Here is a 10,551-nt window from a genome sequence, read left to right as displayed (position 1 = left end):
GTTTTTAAATGGAACGAATGGATCTGCCACCGGTCACAGACGATTGGGTTGTTCAAGCTTTCACTCAAAGTCTAAACGAGCGGAGCTCGATGGCGTCACGGCGGCTGAAGCAAAATTTGATCGAGTACCCAGCTATTACTTGGACCGATGTGCACAATCGACATCAATCCAAAATAAGAGTCGAAGATGACCAGTTGATTTCTAGGTCCGTTACGAAAAGAACTACCAAGCAAAAATCGACCAGAGATCGATACCAGCCATATAGCGAAAACGATACTACTGCTGAGTATCCGAGTCCTCTTTAAAATCAACCTCGTATACTGGGGGGCTTTATCATTGAACGCATCTGTGATGATTATCAAAGTTCGGTGCAAAGGAAGTTACTTCGTTATTTCATGACAAACAGTGTCTCAACAAAACGAACCATGCTTATGTAGTTGGCCTGAGCCCTGACGCAAAACATGAACACATGTATAATGACTTGCAAAGACAATCTTCTTTAACGATATTCTATGTTCAAGATTTATTATGTAAACAGGATCGAGTTCGAGCAAGCACTCACTCGACCATTAAGCCTACGGGCTACATTATTTCGAGTTCGAATCATTCGCTCGACTACTAAGCCTACGGGCTACTTTTATTTCGGGTTCGAGCAAGCACTCACTCGACTATTATGCCTACGGGCTATATTATTTCGAGTTCGAATCATTCACTCGACTACTAAGCCTACATGCTACTTTTATTTCGAGTTCGAGCAAGCACTCACTCGACCATTAAGCCTACGGGCTACATTATTTCGAGTTCGAATCATTCACTCAACTACTAAGCCTACGGGCTACTTTCATTTTGAGTTCGAATCATTCACTCGACTGTTAAGCCTATGGGCTACTTTTATTTCGAGTTCGAGCAAGCACTCACTCGACCATTAAGCCTACGGGCTATATTATTTCGAGTTCGAATCATTCACTCAACTACTAAGCCTACGGGCTACTTTTATTTCGAGTTCGAGCAAGCACTCACTCGACTATTACGCCTACGGGCTACATTGCATCGAGTTCGAATCTTTCACTCGACTGCTAAGCCTATGGGCTACTTTTATTTTCGAGTTCGAGCAAGCACTCACTCGACCATTAAGCCTACGGGCTACATTATTTTGAGTTCGAATCATTCACTCGACTACTAAGCCTACGGGCTACTTTTATTTCGAGTTCGAACAAGCACTCACTCGACCATTAAGCCTACGGGCCACATTCTTTCGAGTTTGAATCATTCACTCGACTACTAAGCCTACAGGCTACTTTTTTTCGAGTTCGAGCAAGCACTTACTTGACTATTACGCCTACGGGCTACATTATTTCGAGTTCAAATCATTCACTCGACTACTAAGCCTACGGGCTACTTTTATTTCGAGTTCGAGCAAGCACTCACTCGACCATTAAGCCTACGGGCTATATTATTTCGAGTTCGAATCATTCACTCGACTATTAAGCCTACGGGCTACTTTTATTTCGAGTTCAAGCAAGCACTCACTTCGAATTCAAATGAACACTTTTTTAAGCTGAAGGTTGTTCGAGCCTGATAAACCAAATGGGACTACCCACAAGGCCCGAAGGCAACTGAGATTAAAATTCAAACTATCTATTTAGTTTGTAAGGCTATTTTTCTTCAAAAGGAAGAAAGATTTATATTTACAAATTTTTTGTACAGAGGCGGCTACTCTGCCAAAAGTAAGTTCTTTATACAAAATCTAAAGCGGTATCAAAAGAACGCAGCGAACGACCTAAGGCCCTAAATGACTCAATCTTCTTCGGAGGCCGTATTCTCGGCACCATCCTCATCTTCATACTCCCCTGAGTCATCGGAGTCCTCCTCACGAAAGGCCAGGCTCCGAGTTTTGTTCTCCTCCGCCCTGGCAACTTCAATCTCGGCCCCAACATCGAAGCCCTGAGCCTTGACCTCCTCGAGAGCCTCTCTCCGAGCTTGCCATTTTGCATGTTCGACCATGCTCTCAGCTTTGGCTTGGTTAACCTCGACATCGATCCTGAACTGAGCCACTTTGGCATCAGCTCTTTTATTGGCCTCGATCACTTCAGATTTGGCCAATTCAAGTTCTTTGGCCAAATCTGCTTTATCTGAAGTGGTCAAATCCAACTGATGCTGAAGTTCTTTCATCTTTTCGATTAGCCCCAAAGTATTTTCTTTCGCAGATCGAAGTTGGGCATCAGACAACTCCAACTGAGCTTCGACGGCTTCCTTTTTCGAGGCAAGGTTATCCATACACTTTTTAAATTCTTCTGCCTCGGCCAGTAGCGCATCTACCTATGAGTTAAGCCGTCCAATTTGCTCGATCCTCTGCCGAACCTGCAGAATCGAATCGTTAGTGGTTATCTCTTTTTCATCTTCACTATCATGGAACATTCAGAATACCTGCTCAGCCATCTCCTCATGCTCTTCCCGAGCCGTTGTCAAATCTGCTCGAAGTTTTTCGCTAAGGAGCTTGTACGAGTCACTCTTCTCAGTGAGGCTCCAAACCTCGGCATCATGCTCTTCCAGGATTCAAAGAAAGGCCTCCTGATGTAACAACGAAGCCTACAAACAAAAGGAGAAACATTAGAATTACCTGCAACTCTATGTGTTAAAGAAAAGCGGCGAAAACGCTATCAGATTTACCTGATTCAAAGCATGTTGGGCCTCGTTGAAGAGACAGTCGGGCCCCACCGCATTCATCATTGATTGATTCTCTTCGGTCACCAAGGACCGAAGGTAACTGGCAATCCCCACAGCGGAAGAAAAAATTCGGGTATCCGCAGGTACGGAGAGCACTATCTTCCGCCTTCGGTCGGGATCGATACTCGGGGCCAGAAATCGATCCACCAGTTTATGAATCGATGAAGGCTCGATAGAACCCGACCACGACGCTTTTTTGGGTACCGGCATTCCACCAAAACCGGTAACCTCCTCCGAGGCATCTGACTCGAGCCCCTCCAGAAAACCATGGATATCGGCCGACTCCTGAATACCCTCATAGGACCGATCCTCCAACATGACGGCCTCTCGAATCATGGCATCCGAAATCTGAGGGGATCTGCCAATGTCAACTATCCTGAACTCATGTTAAAATATCTTCTACTTCCCGAGAAGATCCATCCTCGGTATTCCTTTCTATCATCTTAGCTCGAGAAGGGATAATCTCAACTTCTTTTTGTTCTGGGATTATGGCCAAGGTTCCCTGATTTGCTTCCACCGAATTGGAAGACTGTTGAATCACAACAGTAGTCCGTACGCAGGCTAAATTCTCCTCTCCTTCTTTAGGTTCATCCCTTAAATGGCGGACCACTTCCGAAGACATAACACCAAAGCCCTCATTCGACTTTCGAGATCTCTTAGATGGTTTCTTCTTTTCCGAGCTCGGGGAGCCCGATACGTCTTTTATCTTCCTTTCTTTTACCTACTTCAGGACAGGAACTTCTTCGCCACCAGATGGGGGCCTCATGACTATATCTTTCCCAAGTCCTACAAAAGGGAAGAGGGAGATTTACCATACAAACCGATGAAGAAGCAAGTCAACAAAATAGATTTACCATGACTGCGGGCCTCCCATCGACCCTTTGATAATTTGACCCAAGCACGCTCGGAGTACGGTCTCTGCAACACCAGACTTTCGACCCATTGTCTAAGATTCGGGATCGGTTCTGGCATTCGAGCTACGGCTGTGATTAGGAAAAATGGATCAACAAAATAGAAGGCAATCACAAAATCAAAACGGGCAAAGAGAAACGTTTATTCACGGCTCATATTTAATTTCTCGGGAAATGGCAAGTCATCGGCACGGATCAGGTCCGAGGTTTTGATTCGAACAAAGCGACCCATCCAACCCCGATCCCGAGTCTCATCTATGCTCGAGAAAAATCGAAGAAGAATCACTATCCTCCAAAAGGAAGGGTGGATTTGGCCGAGGGTCACATCGTACCTCTTACAAAAGGCAACGATGACAGGGTCTAGGGGTCCCAACGTAAAAGGATAAGTATAAACACTTAAGAACCCTTCGACGTGGGTAGTAATTGATTTATCGGGCGATGGGATTACTACGAGTTTATTATCCTAGTTGCATTCCTGTATAACTTTATCGAGAACTTTTTCGGTAATTGAACATTGGTACCTCGACATCGGCTCACACCGACCCGGTATCGGAGAAGGCTTTTCAATTTTAAAATCGCCTACAGTCGAACACCCAACCGGAACGAATTTCTCAGGGTGGGGCTCTTCCACATCCTCACCACCAGCAGGTCGAGATGAAGAAGCAGTCTCTTTTTGCAGAACAGTTTTAGACGTTTTTGCCATTTAAAATTCCGTAGACAAAGAATGGAAGTATTTGGTGTTCTAAGGAAGAGTTTGCAGTAAAACTCACATATTTACAGGCAGAAAACTCAAAAAAGACAAAAAGGAACTTGAAAAATTTGGAAGATTGAAGACGTAAAAATGATGAATGGTGGAAGGAAAGGCTATTTATAGATTGAAGCAATGACAGTTCAATATCAGAGGTGGCCGACCACCGTCTGGCACATTAAATGCCTCGGTAAAACCGAACCGATGGGACAACTATCACATACGTCATGGTCAGGATTGATGAAAACGTCAGTATATATCTGATCGAGCTGTTGGGAAATTATATCGTTTCTCGCCAAATCCTTTTCCGAGAAACAAGGGGACTATGTGTGTACGGTCAAAATCGATTTAAGTCAGTAGTACGGACTGGTCGAGACGATAATGTTTCGATCAAAGGATATCTGCATGACAAGCTCGGTCAAGGTCCGAAGTAAGGGCGTCGAGCTTCGAGCTCTAAGACCAATCAATGACAAGCTCGGTATCATTATCGAGCTCATATCCAAATCGAACTACGAAGCAAAGCAGAGATTATCGAAGATATATAGACCGACCAACACTCACCCCGAATACCGAGACCCCAAGTCAGAATCGAGCTCGGACCAAGGCCGAGGGCTCGGTCCAATACCGAGCTCGAGCCAGTATTGAGCTCGCAGACAAGGGCCGTTGCAACCGCACTATGGGAGATAATCTTGGTGGAAATCAAGGAAAAGACAATACATCATGGGCTCTCCACTGCGTATTTTTTATTATATATAAAGTAGGATCCCTCTACTATGGGGAGGGGGGGGGAGGGATAAAAAAAGATTTCTTCTCATATTAAAAGATATCCCTTTGTATTTTCTGCCCTTGATCTTATTCGTTCTTCTTTTCACTATTCTCATTCTCATAGTCAAGAATACACGTATTTCTATTTCCCTATACGATTTGTATCAAATCATATCACATATCCTTAGAATCATACACAAATTTAACTCTATCTATTTTTTGGGTAAACAATATTATGTATAAATATTGACGGCAGGTACAGTCAAACCTCTCTATAACAACCTCGTTTGTTCTGATATTTTTTGTCTTTTATAGTGAGGTGCGGTGACATAAATTATAACATATCATAAAAATCTTTTCTGAAAAAATTTGACTTTTATAGTGAATGGTTGTTATATAGAGATGATGTTATAGAGAGTTCTGACAATACTTTTTTAAAGAATCAAAAAATTTACTTATTGATATCAAACAAATGAATGCAAGATGTGTACAGTATTTTTTATACACACATTTGTCAATTAGCCATTGTTAAATGGTAGTAGTTAGTATTTATTTTTACTATAATTTTAATTATAAAGGTTAAATTGAATCTGGCATAAATATCGTAGTACGGATACGTATTTATCGTGTTTTAAGAGTCCACGGATTTTCAGTTAATTAATTAAAGGAAATCTGATTTCCACATCCCATCAATGACTGCATGGATGCTCTGTGATTTTTTTGTTAAGCTGGTGAGAAAGCTATTTTCCATTTTACTCTATACTTTGTGAATAAGAGAAAATTGGAGCAAGAAGCTCGTACCATTTAAAGTGGCAACTTTAAATTATTAAATTTTTTGTAATAGATCCTAGTGCAGATGGAAATGATTGGTAAGGTTAATTGCCTATTTGGCGAAATTGTAGGAAAACGATTATGGCTTCCCAAAAACATACTTAATTCATTTTGCTGAATTGAATGATTAGGTCTTCTCATTTACTTTTTTTTTTTAAATTTCTTTTTTCATTTTTGACTCCGGGATCTTATAATTAATATTTGGTCAGCCTGATTAATTTTTTAACGATTTGTGATTGTTAAATAAGAAGAAGAAGAAGAATTTCCAGGAAAACTTCTTTCGTTCTTAAACCACTTTTTTAAAAACAGTTTTGAAAAGGCGAGATTCCAAAAAAATAAAAAAAAATCAAAGACACGAATGGAAATTTTTTCAAGGTTCTGAGAAAAAATTTATGGATAAAAGCTAAATTCTTGTTAGAATTATACACCTGGATTTGAGTCGCAGAAGCAACAAAGCAAAGATATGGCAGATATTTCATAGCATAAATCTACGTTCAATGGCAATTAAGATGATACATGAGATCCGTAACCTGTTTCCAACAATCAGCAACTTGTTGGAATTTACAGTTTAAATTAATTGAATTTTAGCTAAGTACTATAACTCATAACCTTTTGTTATATATGAAAAAGCTAAAAGTATCCAATCCAAACACCCACCTAACCTGAATATGCATGTACATCATTTTTGTATTGTTTGTGTGGTTAAAAAAAAAATTATTACTATCTCTTCAACTCATCCAAAGATGAGATGGCATTATAATTAATTAGTGGAGGAGTAAGTTTACCTCTAACTTCAACATTAACTGTAGTTGTTATATATTAATAGATGGTAATGATACTTAATTAAATCTGAAAAAATGTTTCAACATATATAAGTCTATATGTAACTTCTCTTTTCCACTACAAAAAATCTCTTCTGTCATCAATTTTTCTTTCTTTACAGGTCAAGTTGAACAATTAAGACAATCCAAACTCTTGGCAGGGTCCTAAAATTGATTCGTTAATGAATAAACCTGTTTTAAACTCAACATGTACAAGTCTGAACTAATTAGACAAAATATTCCTTAACTAAACTCACTCCTAATCTTATACCACATGATTATCTTTGGTAGACATGACTCTTGCTTGGCTCCATAGGCTCGCTGACTGATCAAATAAAGCTCAATTAATTATAAACTGAAATTTATTATATTGACCCATGCACTTTACAGGAAGAAAGATGCATATCTTTAGCTTAAGATTATTTATTAGACCATACATACTTATGGTGTTGTAGTAAAAATATCCAACGTATAACTCCGAACAAGAAACAACCTTTCTTTTCTTTTGTTTTTTTCTTTTACATACATCACCGCCACAGTTGACACACACGAGACCAAAATATCCACTGTCTTTGTCACCCCATTATTTATACTCCCAATGCTCTCCCCTTCCCACTATCACTTCACCATTTTTCCTTCCCCAAATCTCTGTAAAATGGAAGAAAAACCCATTTCCATTTCCTTCCTCTTCACTTTCCCGTCCATTTTCCTTTCCCTCTTTGCCATTTCTGTGTCTTCCACTTCCCCTCAATACCAAACATTAGTCTTGAACTCCCTTCCCAACTCCGAACCTCAGTCCCTCTCATGGGCTACCGAAGATTTCGAAGCCCAACTTTCCGGCGATGGGTCAAACCCGGATCCGGATACCACACTTTCTGTACAGTTGCATCACGTCGACTTAGTATCTCCTTCATCCTTCAATGCTACACCTCACGCTTTGTTCAAACTACGTCTCCAACGTGACGCTGCTAGAGCTAAGGCACTTTCAGATCTCGCTGCAGCTAATATCACCGTCGGCCGCCGCGGCGGAGGGCACCATGTTGTCGGCAGTAGGGACTTCTCTAGTTCTGTTACTTCTGGACTCGCTCAGGGTAGTGGCGAGTACTTCACGCGCCTTGGTGTTGGCACTCCTCCCAAGTATGCTTACATGGTGTTGGACACTGGAAGTGACGTCGTTTGGATCCAGTGTTCTCCTTGCAAGAAATGCTACACTCAATCCGACCCGGTTTTTGACCCGACTAAATCCACCTCCTTCCTTGGTGTTTCATGTGGGTCCCCTTTGTGCCGCCGGTTGGATTCTCCGGGCTGTAACCGCAAGAAGTGCCTTTACCAAGTTTCATACGGCGACGGTTCTTTCACCGTCGGTGATTTTTCAACTGAAACGTTAACTTTCCGTAAGACACGTGTAAACAACGTGGCCCTTGGATGCGGCCACGATAATGAAGGTTTATTCGTGGGAGCCGCCGGGTTACTCGGTCTCGGCCGGGGAAGACTGTCATTTCCGACTCAAGCCGGTCGGCGGTTCGGCCGGAAATTTTCTTACTGCCTTGTGGACCGCTCTGCTTCCTCTAGACCGTCGTACATAGTTTTCGGTGAATCAGCTGTCTCTCGAACCGCCGTGTTTACCCCACTCGTAAATAACCCAAAACTCGACACCTTTTACTACGTGGAGCTCACCGGAATCAGCGTCGGCGGCACTAGGGTTCCATCCATTAGGCCGTCACTGTTCAAGCTAGACGCAGCCGGTGATGGTGGGGTGATAGTGGATTCAGGAACTTCAGTGACCCGGTTGACCCGACCCGCTTACGTGGCACTGAGGGACTCTTTCAGAATGGGTGCTGCAAATCTGAAGAGAGCACCGGATTTCTCGTTGTTCGACACGTGTTTTGATCTGTCAGGGAAGACGGAAGTTAAAGTTCCGACGGTGGTTCTGCATTTCAAGGGAGCTGAGGTGTCATTGCCGGCGTCGAATTACTTGATTCCGGTGGACAGTGATGGAACATTCTGCTTCGCATTTGCGGGTACAATGAGTGGATTATCAATTATTGGAAACATTCAACAGCAAGGTTTTAGGGTAGTGTTTGATCTTGCTGGTTCTCGCTTAGGATTTGCTCCTCGTGGCTGTGCTTAAATTAATGACTCGTAATTGGGAGAATTTATTACCAAAAATCCCCACTTTTATTTGTTTGATTGCGTGCTTGGTTGGGGGTGGATTAGGAGAAGAGAAAGAAACATGATCAAATGTTGTATGTTTGTATTTTATGTGCTAAATTAATGTTGTAATACAGGATAAGAGATGCTTTGAAAGAAGCAATTACAACAATGTAGTGTAGATTGTTACTCAAAACGTGTTTCTGTAAGATGGACGAAGTTGATAAGTAGCTGCAAAATGTGCAGCGCTGCTTAATCTTGGCATTGCTTTATATATTATGTGCTCTGGTCGAGTATTGATTTTCTTGACGTTTCTTCAACTATAATATAGTAGTAGATGTTTTCCTCCAATGTCAGTGTAGAACAATAAATGAAACAAAGTGTTTGGTGCTTTAATACTTGGAAACATCAATATTTTGATAAAATCTAAATTTACCTAGAAATTTGTGAATTTGACCTTATTATAAGGAGAATTATTTGTCTAATATACTCAATTCTTGTGGGTGCATTTATGTGCTGTCCAAATTTCAGGGGATCGTATTTTTTTATTTACGTTTGCAAACAGGGAATGTTTTAGACGGTTTTGTTCAAACTTGTGACGCTGATTTAAACTCATGACATTATATTTTGAAATGAATTAACTAGACAGGATTAGATCAAAACTAAGTCATCCTACCAAAACTTGTGTTTTGAATTATGACCTCTTGGTTAACCAGTGTCCCTTGGGAGAATTGAGATTGAATTGTTGAATATGATTATTCATATGAGCCAAAGTATTTTGGTGTAAAACTTATGAATGGGATATGCCCAATGTACTGTAGTCTGATATATTATGGATGAATCTTGAGAGTAGGGAGTGACATTTAACACTCATATTGGTGAACTACTTTGGTTGCGCAGTTCATAGCTGCCATTGATGGTGCAAAGCCGAATAACAAACGGGGCAACCAGAACAATTGTTTTTCAAAAGAAGGAAATTTTGGAACAGGGGCTTTTTTACTAGTCAAAATTGAAGTCGTGAAGACCTAATTAATTTTGACACTTGAAACAAGATAGTATCTTTTTGTACCGTCACCACCTAAAGAGGAACTGATTAAAATCAAGCGTGGATCTACCTATTTGTCCATTTTCACGTGACTTCAATGCCAAATTTCCACTGCACCAAAATTAAGTACCAAATTTTATAATTAAAATGACTTGAGATTTAAAGATCTTCAGAAGGGATGGATACATATGCTACCGAACTAAGTTGTATACGCATATTAACAATTATGTCTGTGTTACCGGAAAAATCAGATAATAACGTTAGATTTTGTGTGTGGTTCTAAGTATATGCAATACAATTCGATATAAATCGTATAGAGAAATAGAAATACGTATATTCTTGACTATGAGAATACAAATAGTGGGCAATAAGAATAAATGAGATAAAGTAAAGCAAACACAAAGGGATATCTTTCAATCTGAGAAGTGATTTGTTTTTGTCTCTACCTTTTAGCTTACAAGGATTCCTCCTTTTATAGAAGAGGGTTATTACAAAAAATAATAAAATAAAACATATAGTGGAAGGTCCATGATGACTTGTCTCTTTCTTGAT

The 10,551-nt window shown here is 40.7% G+C and overlaps 1 protein-coding gene across 1 annotated transcript; it reads left to right on the top strand.

Moving 5' to 3' along the window:
* Positions 1-7,335: 7,335 nt before the first annotated feature.
* Positions 7,336-9,263, top strand: LOC104106996 (aspartyl protease family protein 2-like). Its single transcript, XM_009615674.4, has one exon. It carries the CDS (start codon positions 7,402-7,404, stop codon positions 8,932-8,934), a length of 1,533 nt encoding a protein of 510 aa, XP_009613969.1. The 5' UTR covers positions 7,336-7,401; the 3' UTR covers positions 8,935-9,263.
* Positions 9,264-10,551: the final 1,288 nt, after the last annotated feature.

The sequence above is a fragment of the Nicotiana tomentosiformis genome, chromosome 1, assembly GCF_000390325.3.
Source record: "Nicotiana tomentosiformis chromosome 1, ASM39032v3, whole genome shotgun sequence".
Classification (NCBI taxonomy): domain Eukaryota; kingdom Viridiplantae; phylum Streptophyta; class Magnoliopsida; order Solanales; family Solanaceae; genus Nicotiana; species Nicotiana tomentosiformis.
The sequence above is the reverse complement of the archived record's forward strand: the minus strand, read 5'-3'. Positions and strand labels throughout refer to the sequence as shown.